This window comes from Bactrocera neohumeralis, unplaced genomic scaffold (genome assembly GCF_024586455.1).
Source record: "Bactrocera neohumeralis isolate Rockhampton unplaced genomic scaffold, APGP_CSIRO_Bneo_wtdbg2-racon-allhic-juicebox.fasta_v2 cluster09, whole genome shotgun sequence".
NCBI classification, from domain to species: Eukaryota; Metazoa; Arthropoda; class Insecta; order Diptera; family Tephritidae; genus Bactrocera; species Bactrocera neohumeralis.
In genome coordinates, this window is record NW_026089622.1 from 17,893,266 (window position 1) to 17,913,155 (window position 19,890).

At 36.7% G+C, this 19,890-nt stretch overlaps 1 protein-coding gene across 12 annotated transcripts in view; it reads right to left on the minus strand.

Annotated features, from left to right (window-relative positions):
• Nucleotides 1-19,890, minus strand: part of LOC126764075 (equilibrative nucleoside transporter 1-like) — a 183,554-nt gene that overhangs the window by 36,964 nt on the left and 126,700 nt on the right. For all 12 annotated transcript variants that reach the window (XR_007667805.1, XR_007667801.1, XR_007667806.1 and 9 more), the window contains exon 8: nt 5,543-5,718. Coding sequence is in view for 4 of the 12 variants with exons in the window: in XM_050481850.1 (XP_050337807.1) it covers nt 5,543-5,718 (176 nt within the window). In the remaining 8 variants the exon portion in view is untranslated. The remainder of the gene's footprint in view (nt 1-5,542; nt 5,719-19,890) is intronic.

The following is a 19,890-nucleotide window of genomic DNA, read 5'->3' on the forward strand; positions in this document are numbered from 1 at the left end:
AGATTCAATAAAATTTAATTTTTGCAAAGCGTAGGAAACGGATATTAGGGAATGTAAAAAATGTTTTTATTAACTTCAACTGCTGTATACCATAATTTTTAAATTATTTAATAAAAAGTGTTTGTCTTAAAATTTATTTAGTAAAGTTTTCTTTGATGATCAAAACTTACATAAGTATGTGTCCTAAACTTTTGGTAAAGTGATACTTTCCATGCGTTGATTTTTATTCGATCCATCATATTGACTAAAACATCGGTGTTTTGAATGGACAAACAAGCTAATCAGGATAGATATGGCGTTATAAACATATACACTCAGTCCTTTTTTTACGCGACCTCTTTTTACGCTATTTCACTTTAACGCGGTTATTTTTGCAGCGCAAATTCCTTTTTTTACGCGAATTTCTCACTTTAATGCGATTGCTTTTTTTCGTTTTTTCCTTGGTCTTAAACTTGCAGCAGAACGTGCACGAATTTTTCAAAAAGAATTGAGTGTATGCATGTTAAGATATAAAGAACTACATCGGAATTTATTGGGTCTAAAAAGAAGCATTCAAACAAAATTAACTGAGTTTATGGTGCAAACTCAGTCGGAGACGCTAAGTCAATCAGAACATCATTCCATAGTTCTTACTATTGATTCTGATACAAATTCTAGTGATATCAGTGCGGGCCATCAAAATAAGCGGCTAAAAATAATTTAAACTACGGATAATGACAGTGATTAAACAGCATTCAACGGTTTTTTTCAATAAATCTACCTATTTTCTACTTTCTTCTCTTTTATATATGGTTTTTGTTTTGTATTTTTTATTTTGTTATGAATGAATAAATCATAAGTCTGAAATTTGAAACTTATTGTATTGCTTTTGAATATTTTTTTGCGCGTATATTTTGTTATACGCGATATTTTTTATATTCGGATCCAATTCGTCAGTTAATATTGGAAAACTAACCATTTTTACGTGATTTTTTTTTTGCGCGATTAGTGGCACCGAAAATCGCGTAAAAAAAGGACTGAGTGTAAATAGTCAGGATGACGAGGCGATTTGAATTTTGGTAGACTGACTTTTGAGCAAAAAATGAGATATTTTAGAATTTTCATATGTATGTTCCCTGAAATCCGGATGAGATTGATATTGCATACACGTGGAATCGCACAATTGCTACACCCCCAAATCAATAACAAAAATATAAAATGCTCAAACTAAGAACTTCAAGCTTAGATATAAAACTGTAATTTAGTGCACGTCATAACAATGGTGAGGAGCTTTTAGGATTTATATATCGGGTGATTTTTTAAGAGCTTGATAACTTTTTTAAAAAAAAAAACGCATAAAATTTGCAAAATCTCATCGGTTCTTTATTTGAAACGTTAGATTGGTTCATGACATTTACTTTTTGAAGATAATTTCATTTAAATGTTGACCGCGGCTGCGTCTTAGGTGGTCCATTCGGAAAGTCCAATTTTGGGCAACTTTTTCGAGCATTTCGGCCGGAATAGCCCGAATTTCTTCGGAAATGTTGTCGTCCAAAGCTGGAATAGTTGCTGGCTTATTTCTGTAGACTTTAGACTTGACGTAGCCCCACAAAAAATAGTCTAAAGGCGTTAAATCGCATGATCTTGGTGGCCAACTGCCCATGCATCCCGAAAAATGCACTGTTTGGTGTGGTTTGTACGCTGGTGGAATCATTGGACCGTATTTTTTCAAAGATGCTGTTGGACGCAACGTTACGGTGAATGGCGATCGCTATCGTTCGATGCTAACAAACTTTTTGTTGCCAAAAATGGAAGAACTGAACTTGGTTGACATGTGGTTTCAACAAGATGGCGCTACATGCCACACAGCTCGCGATTCTATGGCCATTTTGAGGGAAAACTTCGGAGAACAATTCATCTCAAGAAATGGACCCGTAAGTTGGCCACCAAGATCATGCGATTTAACGCCTTTAGACTATTTTTTGTGGGGCTACGTCAAGTCTAAAGTCTACAGAAATAAGCCAGCAACTATTCCAGCTTTGGAAGACAACATTTCCGAAGAAATTCGGGCTATTCCGGCCGAAATGCTCGAAAAAGTTGCCCAAAATTGGACTTTCCGAATGGACCACCTAAGACGCAGCCGCGGTCAACATTTAAATGAAATTATCTTCAAAAAGTAAATGTCATGAACCAATCTAACGTTTCAAATAAAGAACCGATGAGATTTTGCAAATTTTATGCGTTTTTTTTTTTAAAAAAGTTATCAAGCTCTTAAAAAATCACCCGATACATATCTCACAAGCCTCTAAGCTATATCAACAAAAAATACATAGCTATATACATAGGTATATGAGGGTAATGTCGAAAGCTAGCTAAAATTACGATAATTCACTAAATATGTAAATGCGTCGGAAACATTAAATTACATACATATCTCTGGATTTACCCGGCGAATTTCCACCAAATTCGGTACATGACACCATCCTGACATTCCCATGTAACGGAGTGAAAATGAACGCAATAGCGTCATAACCACACTTACCTCCCATATATTAAATTTTAAATACCATCTGGTTCTGTCACTTTCCAATATACAAATTAAGCACAAATAAATATATCGGAATAAAACTTTGCACAAATAGTGTCTTTTAGGTATGTCGAGTCTAACCACCAAACGACCCAAAATTGGTTGTATGCCCTAATATAAAAAATGTGGCGAGTTGAATCAATAGTTCTCTTAGTCCCCATATACCCAATATTAACCATTTGCGCGCGTATACAGACAGGCGGACAGATAGACATGGCTAAAGCACGCTGATCTCGATATTCTGATCATTTATTTATACACTCGTGGCCACGCAAAGCTTACCACTCAAAATGTCCAAGTGATGTACATATTTGAAAACGCTTTATATCGGAACTTTTTGCGGTATATAAGTTTTTTTTTTATTAAGTTAATGGCATGTTATTTATCTAAAATATTAAAAATAAAACAAATTCAGCTATAGACACATTCTTTAGAAAGTTATTGAGCTTTACAAAAAGTGCACGAAAGTAAGAGACTGACAACCGATGAAAAAATTATATTTTTTATTTTTTTTAAATTAATCTCATTTACACAATAATTTTTTTAATTGAAAGTTTAGTCGCGTTATTACTTGAAAAACAATAAAATTGGCGGCTTTTGTATAAGCGCAGAAAAGCTAGTTTGTGTTTTAGTCATTAAATGTAATAAATTAAAAACTATACTTATGATTAGATAATATAATTTAATTTACTTATGCTTACTAAAAACTAAAAAAAAAAATGAAAAAATTCCGAACGAAGAATAAAGTCCGAAAAAAATTTAGGAAAGTATAGTGGTAAGTCTTGCGTGTTCACGAGTGTATATGTACATTTTTTTTAAAGGGTTCCCCATGTTTTTATCGGGATGTTATAAACTTCGGGGCCAGCTTAATATACCCTATTCATTCTATACAAAGGTAAAAAAGGAGAACGAATTAAATTCACCAAATACTCATACAAAGCCAAAAAATTAAAGAAAACTCACGAATCTCTCTCCGATATGCTTTCTGTATACATTTTATAATAAAATAATCCAAAAGAAAAAAACCCTAAGCTAACGATGTGTATATATGAATACTACTTCTGAGTTAAGCGACAGAAATCATTTTTTCTAGTTAAAAGTAAAAAACACTGTTGAAAAATTAAACATGATAACGCGTTACAGCACTCTTAAATACTGTTTCCATAAAAGCCGTTATCTGAATTGATCCGAATTTTATTCGGCCAAGAAGAGTCCTTTCGGTGATCTAAATGTGTTTTGATCGGTAAGTAACAAATTGATTATGTCATCCTCGGGGCAACATTTAGCAGGGTTGCTGTACATATCCAAATCCGTTAGCTGAAACCCGTGCCCGGTGCAGTTTTTTTAATCCGTTTGCCTCCATGCAGTTAATTTTTGCTCAAAAAACTACTAATCAAAAAATATAATAATTTTGACTGAACATCATGTAAACATACATTTTCCATGTAAATATTATCCCAATTAGTTGCCACCGAGGTCATCATGAAATTGGTACTGAAACCTTGAGGGCAGCCGGAACTGAAGCAGAGCAAGGAACCCTGAGTCGACTCAAACGAAAACCATTCACCATGCGAGTAGAAAATCTGGACATGCTGGATCTGTTTCAAAATCAACGCAACAGTAGATTTTGGGAGTCCTTAAGAGGCATTCACATAGCGGTACTTTCTCTCACAGCTTACAGAGGCAATGGAATCTACCTGCCAGTGGAAAAATCCATGTCTGAGAGTCAGGGTAAAAAACGATGGTGACGATCGGCTCCTCAAGGAGATAATTTTAGAAGAAACTCCACCTATCAGTGACACCGTAACCAGTAACTTTTATTCTAAAAACCTATACCCTGCAACTTCTCAGCACTACAGGCGTCCTCTCTACACACGCACTTCTGGTACTAACATAGGGGTCGTTGAGTGCTTTTACAACCTAGCTGACCTCACTGAATAACTCTCGAAATGTCAAATGTAACAATGAAGTTCATTCTGGAACTTCATATATAGTATAATGTTTAAATAAACTGCGAAATAAACCACATTATAAAAACATACAATTACTATTATAGAAACTGCTAAGAGGTAGAAGAAAAGGAGACTATTAAGCATATTTTATGCGTACGCTAAGCTATGTACAGGAAAAGAATCGCAATTACTTATCTACCTACCTACGAAGGACATCAGTGAGAACATCACACCTTCTCTGCTACTTAGAAGCTAAAGCATTCACCCCACGAATTCTACAAGGCAATTGTTAGCCAGAAATTACCAGGATGTTAGGTCCGAACCCTTGTACCTACCGGGTATAAACTTGTACTCATTTGTGCTCCCCAATGTATGTATTTGCTATAAAGGCAACAGAAAGTTGTTTGAAAAACGTAATCCTAGGAATATTAGACCTAAGGGAAGTATTTATTCAAAGGATCCCTTCTGAATTCCATTTAGATAACTTAATTACTATTTCGACGATATTTAATACTTAAAGTCCGCCATAATCACTGTAGATAATTTGCTTTCAACAATTTTCAAATATCATTTTCGTTTTATATTAAATTTGTGGAAAATATCTACCACAGATGGATGGATGCCAGTTTTGAAATCTTCTTCTCTAGGATAACACCAGAGCGTTTCCATGCCATTAGTCGAATAATGATCAACTTCCATTTTTGAAAGTAAAGATACATATTAAAATGGTACACAGGGTCCGGGGAAGACTTTAGTGAATTTGTTGGAGATAAAAACCTACAAAACATTGTTGCAGATTAATCCCCCTCGTTCGGGCGTGGTAGGAGTTGTTCTCGAACCAAACAAATAATTTAGCTATATAAAGTAAACTTGGTGAGAACCGCAAAAGCAAAAAAATGTTGTACGCACAAAAATTAGCATATATCAATTCAATGACGTGAACTGATCTTATTTACATATAATATTTATTTGTCGCAAACTTGAGAAGTCGTGGCATTTTGCCATTCTTTAATTTTAATCTTACCTTAAATATCCTGAACTCCATGACATTAAACTAGCAATAAACCAGTATATCCATTCGTTTTTTATTAAGACCGGTAGTGTTCTAGTTACATTAAGAGGCTGGTAGTTGCAATATAGAAATATCGGTATGAAAACAATTCGTAACGTAACAGGTATTGCCAAAAATTTAGGACCAGGCTAAAAAATAAATAAGAATTTGTTATTGATTTATAGACCGATTTATTCAATTTCTTGATTTAAAATCGTATATTCCATATGATCACAAAGTGAAAAATCAAATCAAACATTAAATTTTTTTGTAAAATGTCTATATGAATATACCCAAATTTTCTTTTAGACCATAGTTTTATTTCATGACATATTATAATTGGTTAACCTTCGTAATAACTATTCATGACGTTCATAGGGTCGTTTTTTCAATAGGCGTTAAGCGCTTAACTAGAACCGTTTAAAATTTATTTTCTCAATATATGATTAGCAATTATCTGTCAGTTAAATTTTTTCAACTTTAGGGAAGGCTGTTTTTGTTAATTTGTAAACAAAACAAGAAATTACAGACGGCGTTCAGAAAGCGACATTTTTGTACGCATATTTGCATTCCTGTATGCATATTACATTACATATTAAAAAATTGGTAATGTAAATATTCCTTTATAAAGCATCGAGCTGTGAGAAAAAACACAACAGGGGTGTTTAAAATGTATACTCGATACATTGCGGTAAATTAAATAAAAATGTCCGTTTTATTTTGTATACATTTCGATCTTCAACAAGTTTATTTAAGTTTAAGGATTTTATTATGCATATAAACTCATTAAAATTATATCGATGGGCGAGGCGGCGATACTCGAATTCCGGGAACGGTTTGTCACTGCTTGCGATTGAGTGAGCACGGATCGTGGTTGAATTTTGTGATTTGGAAGAGATTAGCGAGAGGTATCGACGCGGCGGAGTGTATATAAAGTTGATGGTCGAACTGTATGTGCGAATTGCTGGAACGAATGTTGCTCACGCGGCGTAATGTATGAGCGAATGTTGATGTGTTGATGGATGAACTACCGGTGACGAATTGTGTCTGCTTTCCCGTTGCCCATCCTTTTTGTTGAGTGGGTTGGCGTATAGATGTGTTGAGTTGTGCTGTAGTGTCTTCAGCTGTGGTGAATTGCACTGTAGCATTAGGATGCGCCAATTTTAACGGGTAGAGGGGGTGGATGCTTAACTCATTTAAACATCCATTACTCGTATTGTATTATACCAAAAAAGTTGTTTGCTTTTAATAATTTTATTGGCTGTTTATATTTATTATTTATCGGTTTGGCATACCGGTGGCTTATTACACGCCTTTTTGGTATTATCGGCAATTGTTTTGATTTTATTTATTCTCGGCTTATGAAAGATAGTAACTCCACGCCTGGTCAGATATGGCCAGAATGGGTACTCCTTAGCCCTGGTATTAGGACTGTGACAATAAAGGGATCTTGCGAGAGTGTGGCCGGTAATTGCGAACGGTTTAATTTAGAATTATAATTTTTTAAGTGACCTCTGCTTTTGTTAGTTTTTTTATTTATTCCATTTGAGAATTTAGGAAACTATTTATTAAACAATATTTTATGAGAAGTGTCGTTTTTCTATCCCTTTGAGACAATTTTGTTATACTATATTGTGTTTAAGTGCGTATGCATTAATTTGGCAAGTAGTAGCGCGCCATATAGCTTCAGATTTTTGAATCAGAATTTCGTATCATTTTTGGTGAAAGCCATCCTGCGGGGGCGAAAAGTTACATATTTTTGTGTTTTTGCTGCCAATTCTCGTGGAGTGTTGGAAAATAGTGGCTTGAGTGGTAGTCGTACGACGTACCGGCCATTACTTGATCCAGTAGTTGTGGCTTTAGAGAAGTGTCCACAATACTGATATTTTATAGTTTTGTTTGCTAATGGAAGTTTCTTTAACTTTTGCGATTTACTTAATTGATTGCGAATTAAGGCTTTTGTTCTCAACCTGAGTTGGTCTGGTGGTAACTGGTTCTATAACTAGTCCATTTTGTACTTCGCTGTGCAGCGTTTGAACTTTTAGTGCCTTTGAGCAACATGGTGTTTCTTGGCAATTTCTCGAATTTTGGTTTTCGGGATTTGCTTTTGCAATTATACCCGGGGTTTTTTATGTATAAGCGCTTCTTTGGGGTGGGATGGTATATGTGCTGTAATGAAGCATTGAGTTGTGTCTTTTGTGACAATAGAAGCAATTATATTTGCTTTTGCAATTTTTAAGATTGTGTGTATGGGACAAGCATTTTGTACAGAGTCTTTTTGATCTGACAAAGTTGTTCCTTTCGTTAATATTTAATTTTATAAACTTATCGCAAGTTTTAAGCTTATGCCCCTTTTGCATAGTTCGCATGACGTGTGTTTTTTCTGTTCGGATATGAACGAGTGCGTTTTGCGAAAGCTTTTGTTTAAATTTTTGTTGCTTCTAGCTTGGGGTCTATTGAAGCTTCTATTTTGGTCGTGTTTAATGATCTTAGTCTTGATTATTTTTATACTCTCGCAACAATGTTGCTAAGGAGAGTATTATAGTTTTGTTCACATAACGGTTGTTTGTGAGTCCTAAAACTAAAAGAGTCAGATATAGGGTTATATATACCTAAGTGATCAGGGTGACGAGTAGAGTCGAAATCCGGATGTCTGTCTGTCCGTCCGTCCGTCCGTCCGTGCAAGCTGTAACTTGAGTAAAAATTGAGATATCATGATGAAACATGGTACACGTATTCCTTGGCTCCATAAGAAAGTTAAGTTCGAAGATGGGCAAAATCGGCCCACTGCCACGCCCACAAAATGGCGGAAACCGAAAACCTATAAAGTGTCATAACTAAGCCATAAATAAAGATATTAAAGTGAAATTTGGCACAAAGGATCGCATTAGGGAGGGGCATATTTGGACGCAATTTTTTGGAAAAGTGGGCGTGGCCCCGCCCCCTACTAAGTTTTTTGTACATATCTCATAAACTACTATAGCTATGTCAACCAAACTCTACAGAGTCGTTTTCTTCAGGCATTTCTATATACAGTTCAAAAATGGAAGAAATCGGATAATAACCACGCCCACCTCCCATACAAAGGTTATGTTGAAAATCACTAAAAGTCCGTTAACCGACTAACAAAAAACGTCAGAAACACTAAATTTTACGGAAGAAATGGCAGAAGAAAGCTGCAAACAGGCTTTTTTTAAAAATTGAAAATGGGCGTGGCCTTAAAACCATATCTCAGGAACTACTAGACCGATTTCAATGAAATTCGGTATAAAATATTTTCTTAACACCCTGATGACACGTACGAAATATGGGTGAAATCGGTTCACAACCACGCCTTCTTCCAATATAACGCTATTTCGAATTCTATCTGATGCCTTCTCTGTATAATATATGTATACATTAGGAACCAATGATGATAGCGGAATAAAACTTTACAAAAATACGGTATTTGAAAAATATATAAATGACGTATAATGAAATCTCGATTATCACTTTATCATGCGAGAGTATAAAATGTTCGGTGACACCCGAACTTAGCCCTTCCTTACTTGTTTCTTCTAACCTTTCCGCAATTTCATTTTGGGTGGTGAGAAAATCTTTCATTTGTTGCCACGTTGGGCACTTTTTTCGTGATGAGAGCGATTGCTCCCATAGAAGTAACGACTTTTCTGGTAATGCGGCGGTGCAAATATTTACCAGAATTGGGTCCCAGCTGTCTGTGGGAATATTTAGTGTCTATAGAATCGACAAACAATTTGAAACAGTGGATTCTAGTTTGATGAATTCTACACTTGTTCCTTTCTTAATTTTTGGCAAGTTCATTAGTGTCGTTACTTGCTTATCGTCGTCGTCTTCATATCTAGCTTTTAGAGCTTTCCAAGCCGAATTGAAATTGTCGTCATTTAATGCGAACTGTTTGACTATTTCGCCTGCTTGACCTTTAGTTTTGTATCTGAGGTGATACAATTTTTGCGCATGTGATAATTGAGGATGGTTTATGTACACGACCGTGAACATGTCCAGGAAGGACGGCCATTCTTCATAACCTCCGTAAAAGGTTTCTGTGTCACATGCGGGCACCTCGAGTTGGATGCCTGAACTTGTCTCTTGACATTGTTGCATTTGTTAATTGATCGGAGATCATAGCTTTCGTTTCTTCATATTGGTGTAAGCAGTTTTCGTAAATATCGTAAGCTGATGATTTAAAATCTTGTGGTAGATCTGAATTGTCAGAATCTACTATGGCGTCATGAGCCGCTTGGAGGCGAGTCCAAAAATTTTTAAGATTTTGACTTTTTATTTCTCATAACGATTCCGAGTTTTCGTGAATCGGTGAAGAGGCAAATCTAGTGCAGTATCTTGTTAATTTGTCACTTTGTGAAATAAATTTTACAACCTGTTTTGAGCGCGTAGCTCCTGCAGGTGTATTTTGATTTGTGTTATTATGAACCATTTCTATTTATTTGCAAAATAATAATATTTATTTATTTTATTTTAGTTTTAAGTTTGCAAGTAATCAGTACTTTTAATTTATAAACATTTTTTACGTCCGTATGCTAGTATTTGGGTACACCCTAATACTTGGACTTGTATGTATGTATGTATGTGCTTATTAAGGTACTTATGTTTTGTGCAATTGAGACCTCGTTAGAGAGATCAATTTGCTTTTTGTACGCAATCCTGCTTGTTTTGGTTTGCCAAATAACAAGAGGTATTGCCGGATAATTGCCAATGTGGACTTTGAATATGTGGAGATTTCGTTTAGTGTCACAGGCAGATCCTTTGCCGTGTTTGTATATAAATTTTATTTATTTATTTATTTATAATAATTCATATAACAAAAAGAGTTTTATTATATAAATACATAAACGCAGCACTGGCTACGAGGCCTTCAGCAGTCTTGTAATTATAACTAGGTGAAAAATTCTAATTGCTAAGGTTTAGTAAAGATGTAAGTTGCTTAAATATATTTTAACAAATCGTTGGTTTTTAAGAATCTATATACAATCATCACGTTTTTTCTGAAGGTTCACTTAGTAGTTTTATGAGATCAATGTTGCCAGAGTTGTGGGCTGTTGGGTGAAGCATCGGACAGAGTGTAAGTAAGTGTTTGATAGTAGCGGTGTCATCGCAAAGGGGGCAAATGGATGGGCTTTTACCCGATAGTAAGTGGGCGTGTGTTATGATAGTGTGTCCAATCCTTAATCGAGTATATGTCTTCATTGCGCTAGTTGGAACTGTTGACGAGTAGATTATACGATTTCTGGCTGGGTTTATGACCGCGTAGTGAAGTTTAAATGTTTTCCATTCGCTTGCGTTTTTTTGATGCCTTTTGTGCTTAATAAGGTTAAGAATGTCTTGCTTGGATGAGACGTAGTATGTTAAGGCAGGAGTCCTGGCTACATTTTTCGCAGCGAGGTCTGCAAAGTGGTTGCCTGTAATACCAGCATGGCCAGGGATCCACATTACTTGGATTTTCTGAGGGGCACCAATGACCGCGTCTCTGATAACTTCTATTATGGGATTGCGATTGGAAGGAGACGTTATTGCAGACATACACGATTTGCTGTCTGTACAGATGAGGAACTTTCCTTTAGTCTTTTTTGCGTAATTAACTGCATGAAGGGTAGCATATCCTTCAGCGGTAAATACAGAGGTCGTTGAGGGAAGAAGCCAATTGCAAATAATTTCTCCTGTGGCAGTGACAACTGCTAACGAAGTGGAATCGATGGACTTGGAGCCATCCGTAAACAATAACTTCCAGCCATTATTTGTGTAATTAGATTCCAGTTCAGCAAAGGTTTGTTGAAAGACTTCGTTTGGTGTGTTTTGCTTGGACAAAAACATAAGCTTATTCTGTAGTATTTTATCATTGATTAGACAGGGAGGATGTCGAGTGGTGAATTTGCGTGTTGCGTTACGTAAAATATTATTTTCTGCAGCGAAACTTAAGCATCTCGAAATGGCCGATTGTATTCTTGGAATTTTTCTTTTTTTCGTGGCATGCGTGATAGTTGTATTTAGTAATAGGTTGGTGTTCTCAGCCGTTTACGCAAGAATTTGAAGCGAAGAATCTATAATTTTATTTTGAATAGTTGGTAAACCAGATTCAGCCATTATCGTTTTTATTGGCGAGGTTGGAAAGGCCCGGAGACTTCGCCGTATTGCGCAATGGTAAGGTGCATTTAAAAGGTTGATACTGCTTTTGGAGCAATTGCCATAGATGGGGAGCCCATAATCTATTTTTGAAGTTAGCAAAGCTCTGACAACATTGACTAGTGTGTTCGGATGAATAAATGAATGCTTAGACGAGAGATATTTAACAATATTTAATCGTGACATTAACGAGTTTCTGACATATTTACAGAGAGCATTAAAGTTATAATTTGAGTCAAAAATTAATCCTAGTATTTTCAGCTGTGTTTTACATTCGATGTTAGTTTGGTTGTGGGTTAGTGAAATACCGTTGCAATTTTGCTTCCTACATACATGAAGGATATGTGTTTTGTCTAAGGAAAGTGAAGCACCAGACTCCAGTGACCAAGTCTCAATTCTGGCGAGTATATTAGTAAATAAGGATTGAGCTAAATTAACGTCAGAGACTTTTGTGTAGATTAGGACATCGTCGGCATAGATCTGGTGCTCAACTCCTATGTAATTTTTTGTCATCCTACTAATATCATCGAAAGCAATGATAAAAAAAGGAGGGCTGAAAGAGGTGAGCCTTGCGGCGTACCATTAGAAAGCGGGAGTTTTGAAGAAAGAAACCATTTACGTTGACTTTGAGTTTTCTGTTTGTGAGAAAGTTAGTAATAAAACGTATCATATTCTGGCCTATTTTCCATTTTCTAAGTTGTCTAATAATAATATGGGCTCCAATTTTGTCGAAAGCTCTGTGAAAGTCCAGAGATAGTACGGACACGTGGTTTTTGCTGGACAAAGCGTTAGTAATGAAGTAGTCTAGTTGGATTAAAGCATCCAACGTGCCTTGACCTTTTTTGTAGGCGACTTGATTCGGTGATATGAACTTGTTTCGCTGAGCATACCACATCAAGCGGTTAGCCACGATCTTTTCCAAAATTTTGCCCATACATGGAAGGAGGGAAATCGGCCTATAGTTAGCAAGTTCATCGGAGGATTTGTGTGGTTTAAGTATTGGTATAACACAGGACGATTTCCAAAATTGGGGGAAGACACCAGTATTGAAAATTTTGTTATAAAGCTTTACCAATCGGAGCTTGAGACTTTTTGGCATATGTCTGATAATTGGATAAGAAATTTTATCTTGCCCCGGGGACTTCCCCTTAACGGTAGATGCAACGAACTCGAATTCAGACAGTGAAATGCTGGTTTCTATTTGTTTAGCAGAAAAAGACAGAGGGGAGACAGAGTAGGAAGTGTCGGACAGTGTGGTGTTTTTAGAGGTTTGAAACTGTGTGCTGAATGAAATATCTGAGCTTGTTTCAGAATAGTGGTTTGAAAATAACTTGGAAATATCGGATGGATTGGTTACCAAACCTGTTGGCCCCTTTACGCATTGAATGGTTAGATTTCTAGGCACTCCAGAAAGTTTTTTTAAAGCGTTCCATATTAACTTAGGACTAGACGAAGGATTTATTTTGCTTGTGAAATCCTGAAAACATTTACGCTTGGCCTGTTTCGCGGAATGACGGAAAAGAGCATTGGCTTTCCTGAAAGATATTAAGTTGACTAGTAATCGAGCGCGTTTGTATTCATACCAAGCTGTCTGTTTTTTTGCCCGCAATTCAGCGATTTCTTTATTCCACCAAGGAACACTCTTTGAACTTGCTGTTGGCTTTGTATGAGGAATGCTAACATTCGCTGCTGAACGGATAATTTTTGTTAACCTCGCACTTTCTTGGTTAGGGTTGTCAGATATTGGGCTATTATTGCCATTTATCTCGCAATGTGTCTGAAACTTCTCCCAATCAGCGTAATCAGTTTTGAATACCTTATTTATTTTGTGGTTTTTAGTTGTTGAACCTAGGTGCAATTTAATACAATGGGGAAGTGATCGCTTCCATGCAGGTGATCGAGTATACTCCATTCGCACTCTGTGGCAAGTGTGTCGGTGCACATTGTAAGATCTACATGGGAAAAAGTGGAGTGAGTGGAAAAGTGTGTCGCGGATCCGTAATTCAAACATATTAAGTTAGAGGAAAGTAAAGCGTCTTCAATGCATTTGCCCCTCTTGTTGGCTATTGGAGAGCCCCATAGTGGACTCCATGCATTAAAATCACCAGCGAAAATTAAAGGAGTAGAAGCTTGGTTGATTAATTGCAGGATGTCTGTACTGGTAAAATGTTCATCTGGTGTAATATCGGTGCAGATAATGGTGATTTTTTTAACTAAGATAATTTCGATCGACATAGCCAGCAAGTTGGATTGAATGGCATTAATTTTGTGTGGAATATCTCTTCTTATGAGAATCGTAATACCTCTTTTACCTGTGCTAATATGTGGAAGATTGTGAAACATGCCAATGTACTGCTTAGGAGTAAAAGCCGACAAGTTGAAAGAGATGTGAGTTTCATTTAAGAGTATAATAGCTGGGGAATGATCTTGTATTAATAATTGAAGCTCATTGTAATTATTAGTGTAGCCGTTTAAATTCCATTGCAATAATGGAATCATAAGATCTATGTAGGAAAAAAAGAAAAAGGGAAACAGAAGAGAGCTAGAATATCAACTCGTATGAGCAGTCAGTTGAAGCTGAGTGTCACCAATTGAGTACTAGTTCAAAAGAGAGTAAAGGCTAAGCGTATTTATTCAGAGTCAATTTCTATTTGTTCAGTATGTTGAGTAGAGTATTGATTATCGTTGGAATTGCTTGTTGCTGGAAAGAGATTTTCGTGATTAGGTGGATTAGACTGCGCGGTAGTGTTGGTAGTAGTGTTGTTGAAGTCAGTATATTTATTAAGCGAGTTGTTTAAGTTAGAAATGAGAGAGGCTGTTGTTGGACTGAAAAGTTTTGGATTTAAGAAAGAGGCTTGTTGGGTACAGTTGTCGCTGATATTTTTAGCTGAATGTGAGACGTTGTTGTAGTCTGAACTGATCGATGCAGGCTTGTTGATGGAAATATGTTTGTTGTTGGCGTTTGATGAGTGATTTTTTCTAGTTAAAGAGTTTATTGATGAGTTGGGAGCAGAGGTGACCTCTGCGTTTTGTTTTGATGTACTAGGCAAGTCATTGTCGGCAATTCTATGAGTATTTTTAGATTTTGTGAAATTGTTAATGGCTGAAATTTTTGTTGGTGTGTTGGATACAGAGGATACCTCTTTTGTAGGTTGAAGCACATGTGCAAAGCTAGCAGTGAGGGAAGGGAGGGAAGAATTTTCTCTATACTTTTTAAGGGCTTCGTGCATACTGCACTTTTCTAGTGTCTTTATTTTTAAAATTTCTTTGGTTTGCATATACTTTGGACACTTATAGTCCGAAGAACGATGCTCGCCAGAACAATTCGCACACATAACTCGGATGCAGTCATTATCGTGTGGAGAAGGGAAATTGCAAAGGTCATCCTCCATGCGATGTTTATTTTGTTTGTAAGGGAATAACTGTTGAATGATATTAGCATAACACCAGTAGGCTTTATAACACCTTCAACTTTGCGAGTGAACTTATAAACCGCGGAAACTTCGTAAGAACTCAGTCCTTCTATTATTTCGCTTTCAGGCACATCGTTTAAAAACGGTGCATAAATGGTGCCTTTGTTACAATTAAGATGTTGATGATAGCTAGCGCTAACATCGCCAATGTTGAAAAGACATTTCGTTTTTATAAACTTTTCTGCTACTTGCTTATTTTTCACTAGCAGTAATAGGCTGCCGTCGCGTAATTCACTAATTTTGTTTATATCTTTGCTCACGGTAAGTAAGGCATTGTAAACACGAAAACAAGAAACCTTCGAAAGGGGTGAAGAATTCTCGTCGGATTTAATCACAATATACTTTGGATCATCACTTTTTATTGGCGGTAAGTCAGGAAAAGCATCTTGCAGTTTTTGATACGATTTTTTACGTTTTGGGTGGGGACCTTGGGCCAGCGCAGCAAACCTGTTGTCCCCGAACTGGAAGCCCGCCGGGGGCATAGTGGAAAAGTTATAATACACTGATATAAGTATTGGATTATATTTCTCACTTAAAACAAGTATTAATGGCGTTACTTAAGTAAGCAGACCGTAGTGCAAAAAAAAAAGAACACCAAAAGAGAGCTATATGAATAGCTATAAACTCAGAGAAAGACGCTAACTCAACCGCTCAGTACGAGGTTTAGTCGGTGACTGATGTTGTATATAAATGTTTTTATATTTTCTTTGAAAAAGTGAGAGAGAGATTAAAAGTTTATATATGTATGTACATATATATGCAGATATAATATATTTATTTTTTCCGCTTTTGTTGTATGCAATCGAGCCTAATGCTTAATGAAGTATAAGGAGGACTGTCGGAAATATGTTAGAATTAAATATTTGATTTTTTTTGATAATTTGGTTTGTTTTAAGAACACAAAGTTATTATTAAATTTTTTTTTTTTGATAAATTTTTGATAAAATTTTATTTTTAGGCATCGACACGCATGTGTGCATAAATTAAATAAATAATGAACATAATACGCTCACTTGGTTTTCCCTTTGTATGTAAAGTGCGCCTGTAATGTATGTATGTTCATATATTTCTCCCGCCAATTTTGTTCCTCCGCTTCTCCCAGTTGGTTGGACCTGTTGTGTTTGTTGTTTTTTTTTTGTTTAGTTCGCGCCCGAATAGTATTTGTTGTATTTATATACTTTTAGTTTGGGTTTTCGCGCCCGGTTTGTGTGTTGTTTTTTTTTTTGTGTTTGTTGAAATTGTTTGCTCGTTTAATTTTGGAAATGCACTTTTGTTTTTTTGTTACCTCACAGATATATGTACATATATGTTTTTGGTTTGTTTGTTGTGGGTCACTGTTTTTCTTTTTATTTTTTTGTTTTTTTTGTTTGTTGTTCGTTATATATGTATATATGGTTTTGTTCTGTTTTGTTTTTGTTTTCTGTGTCACTGCACTTTCGACCGCCTTTTTGAATCCACGTCGCTTGTCCGCCACCGCTACACAGCGCTCCAGCTCGATCCACCTCCATACTTTTAAAATCCGCAATTGACGTTTATTTTAAGTTGAAATTGTGTTAGATTAAAAGTGCATTTATATTTGTTCAAAAAAAAGGGAAAACCCACAAATCCAGGGAGAATTTCGATTGTGAGAACACCTACAAATCGAGTGTTACAATTATAATATATTGTTAAGACGCAAGTGTGAATCCCGAGTTTTTTATTTAAAGGAAAGAAAGCGATCAAGTGGTAAGTGAAGTGGGCAGTGAACCCAACAAGGGGGATTCTCTTGCTCTTGCAAGATTGCACGATGACACAAAATGCAAAAATCCTATACCGAAATATGTAAGACCAAGAGAGCACCCATTGCAGAATCTAGCAGTATATGAACGGCTGATTCGGTCAATTTATTGAGAATGACTATTGTGAATTGGCGCACATTCTGTATTCATTCTTAACAAAAAAAATTTAACAAATCTTTTGTCGTTTTGTCAATTAAAGTTATCAGTTAAGCAATACAAAATACCAAACAAGTATTAAGAAAACGACTCTTACAGTTCAATAACCAGCTATGACAGTACTGAACTTCAATTTTAAATAAAATTACTGCTCTTATATTTATGATTTTTGTATGACAGTAGTGCGCAATAAAAATTCCTTGTGAGATATTTTGTTCTAGATCAAAAAAGAGCTTATTGATATTTTATAAATTTTAGTAGTTCAGAATAGTCAGTACTAAGTATTGTCATCAAGAAAGTGTAAAAACAGTCTGGATTTTTTTTGTTAAGTGTAATTTTCATATAGTATACATATGAATAGCGCAACCAACTTTAAAAATGATGAGTTTCTTATTCAAATCAACCACACAATAGGAAATCGATATATTTTTAATATGACGCGATTTCCTTTTCTATTGCAAAAATCTATAACAAATTATATTATTTCCAACAATCATCTTCAACTTGGTGAGGACCGCAAAAGCAAAAACTACGGTCTTAATAACTTAGTCAGCACTTAAGTCGCATTTACTAGGCTAGCACATATTATCGAAAAACATATGTAATAATTATAATAAATATGTTATTATGATATCTAAGCAAAAACTTATTGTATTGTAAACTCGAATTAGTATAATTAATAAATCGTAAAATCAGTCGGATTCTCCTATCAAAACCTACTGGTATTTTCTCTTCGATTAAATTGGGCTTGAAAAATAAAATGACGCAGTCCTTTTAAAGAGTTAATATAATAAATAAGGATCCATTGAAACGAAGCCTGTTCGAAAAGAAAATAATTCGCGAAAATCAATATTACCGCTAATTTTTGTATAACCTGCGAGCCTGTAGCCAACTTAGCGGAACAGAGAGAAAATAATGGCGGTAAACTTGTGTAACGTGGCTTTTACCACCTTACAATAATTTACGTCAACTTCGCTCCACAGTACATCATGTACCCTCACCATATCACCATACGTACTAAACTTCACCGCATTGACTACGCACACAACTTACCTCACTACGATGATGAAAGCTGCTAGAGCTTTCCACCATACGTACTAACGCACCATACGCATACAACTTACCTCGCTACGGTGACGAAAGCTGCGCGATGCTGCTATAAAAGCAAGCACTTTACAACAAATGCGATCCATCTATAAATTAGTGCGTAAAGTGTGTATTTAATCATAAGAGACACAGTCTTACAGCAGACAGCAACGTAAACAGTCACAGGTAGCGCAAAGCTTAGCAAGGCCGTATGCCTGCTTAGCTATAAACAATCTATTTAAAACAGTGCAGTGAACATCACAGTGCAGTGAATATTACAGTGCAGTGTTTAGTGTTTAGTGCAGTGCACAGTAAAAAATTAGTGATAATTGACACTAAAACAAAAAACCATAGTGAAAGGGAATAACATCGCGAGTTGTGACAACTCAGCGATAAATTTCCCATACCCTGCGTCTCTTAGCGAGGTCGAGCTTGCCGCCCTCGTTAAGGACCTCCGCGAGTATCCGCTCAGAGTAGAGCATATACTCAACAATTATAACTCCACCATCACCACCAACTCCAATCCCAACGACAACTCCAACAACAACGAAAATCCCAACGAAAATCCCAACGACGCTACCACCTCTCCCTCTCCCGAAAACGCTCAAATGAGCATCGATCCGCCCGATGACACCGTATTCATCGAAGTTCGCCGCCGGAAAAAACCCAAGCGGGAAAATCCCAAACGGGAAGAACCCAAACGGGAAATCCCAAAGCGGCGCCGCACCACATCCCCCCTGAAACCGTCGTAATTGACGATTTCCTTTCTTCATCCTCCTCCGATGAAAGTGAGGATCTAACCCCCCCTAAGGAGAAAAACCCTCCTCCCATTCGAATCCTCAAGAAGGAATCGTGGGAGAAGGTGAGCTCCGGTCTGCGCAAAGCAGACATAAAAATCAGATCGGCTAAAGTGGTATCTGAAGCCATCATCGTCTACGCCGAAACCGTTGACGGATTTCGGGATCTCACTTCTGCCCTGGAAAGGCACGAAATCCCATATACCAAAAATCAGCTCCATCAAGACAAGGACCTGATTGTCGTGATCAGAGGCGTCGTCGAATGCCTCGATGACGAAACCATCCTCAATGAATTGAGGATGAAAAATGCTGCGGTGAAGACCCTCAACAGAGATCCCTGGGCTCTCCCGGAGCTCAGTTCAGACCACTCCCCGGTCTACTTGGAGCTCGCGAATCGCTCTCTACTTTCCCCTCGGTTAAAAACCAAAACCGATTTCCTCCACCTGAAATTCTTGTTGGAAACTTCCGCTTTCACTTGCACCCAAATCAACTCCATAGCTGATCCTGATAAGGCGGTCGCAAGTCTAACGGAGGAAATCCAAAGCTCAATAATCTCAGCCACCTCCTCCATAGAAGCTACCACAAACCCAAATAATCTTCCCCTACGTATCCGAGCACTCATCGCCAGGAAAAACAAAATCCGCAAACTCTCGCAAAAGCACAGACTCCCCCCGCTACGCCAAACTTTAAATTCCACTCAAAGGGAATTAAAGGTTCTCCTCCTCCAAAGAAGTTCTGAAGACTTCAACTCCTACATCGCTGAAGCCGAACAGCACCCTAAAAGTTGCTGGAAGGTAATCAGATCCTTAAGAAATCGTAAACTTCACCTCCCCGCCCTAATTAAAGACGGGATCTCTTATCCACAAGACAAGGAC